Consider the following 1139-nt stretch of genomic DNA (forward strand, 5'->3'; position numbering starts at 1 on the left):
CGGATTGAAACTGGGCCCCACCGCTAAACAAGAGGGCAGCGCTTCTCCCCGTCGACTGAGCTGAGACCGAATGGCCTTGAAGGGGGGGGGAGAGGATATGACGGAACAGGGGCGGGAACAGGGGCGACCTCATCCGACAATATCCCTTCGGAGGGCCGACCCCGGCGGGTATGGACCACGACGCCTCGCCCGCGCACTGAAGCAGGGAGAGAGATGTGGTGTCTACGTCGGCATGTGCATGCATGCATGGATCCGACATGGATTCCATCGGTGAGTCGGTCAACATCTTTCAGCTGGGAGGGAGCTCATCGGGGACGGTTGAACCCGAATCACCCCTGCAAGATCCACTTCACCCCCACCCACCGACAGAGATGTGCATCCGGTCGATCCGGACCTTCAGCCGGCATCAGCACAGACGTCTGGTTCGTTCGGTTGAAGCTGGTTGAGTCGCTGCATCAAAGCAAAGGTTCTCGTCTACGACACCATGTGCGTGCGTGCGTGTGCATGTGTATATATATAAATACATATATATGCCATATGCGCACAGGCAGGTGCGTGTGATGCGTTGTGTGTGGTGTGGGTGGGTAGGCATGCACATGTGGTGCACATGTGGTGCACAATCCGCATCTTGTCCTGATATTCAAAGCGGAGCAAGGAGAAGACGTCCCATCCCTCTCACCGGGTTCGGTTCAAGGCTCCCAGGTCCTGAACTGACCGCCAGCCCGCGCGCCCCGGGCGGAGTCGCGGGGAACTACCCCGCCGGCCGCCCCGGCACCATCTCACCTTGAGCCGACGAGGAAACCACCCCGGGTCCCCGCGCCGGTCCGGAACGTCCTTGGCTCACTCAGCAACGTCGAACCGGTCTCGGGGCCCAGCCGCCCGACCCTGACGTGGAAATCATCACCGCCCCGCCCGCGCCGGCCCCCCCCGGGAGGCCAAAAGTTTTGCTCAACACAGCACCACCTCGACGACTGAATCATTCCCGACCGGGCCTCGGTCCCCCCAGGAGAGTCACGTGAACGCTCGACCTTCGAGCGAAAACCATCTTCTCTGCCGGCCGGGCCAACATCTCTTTCAGTTGAAATCTGGTCAAAGATCTCTCAAGAACTCTCTAGAACTCCAAGCCGTCCCTTATCGAT

The 1139-nt window shown here is 60.4% G+C and overlaps 1 protein-coding gene across 1 annotated transcript; it reads left to right on the forward strand.

Moving 5' to 3' along the window:
• Window positions 1–97: 97 nt before the first annotated feature.
• PAAG_12693 (hypothetical protein) lies at window positions 98–975 on the forward strand (the record flags this gene model as incomplete). The annotated part of the gene is made up of 3 exons (XM_015848149.1): window positions 98–270; window positions 343–422; window positions 722–975. 3 exons carry the CDS (start codon window positions 98–100, stop codon window positions 973–975), a joined length of 507 nt encoding a protein of 168 aa, XP_015702240.1.
• Between the last annotated feature and the right edge of the window lie 164 nt (window positions 976–1139).

The sequence above is a fragment of the Paracoccidioides lutzii genome (assembly GCF_000150705.2).
Source record: "Paracoccidioides lutzii Pb01 unplaced genomic scaffold supercont2.72, whole genome shotgun sequence".
Taxonomy (NCBI): domain Eukaryota; kingdom Fungi; phylum Ascomycota; class Eurotiomycetes; order Onygenales; family Ajellomycetaceae; genus Paracoccidioides; species Paracoccidioides lutzii.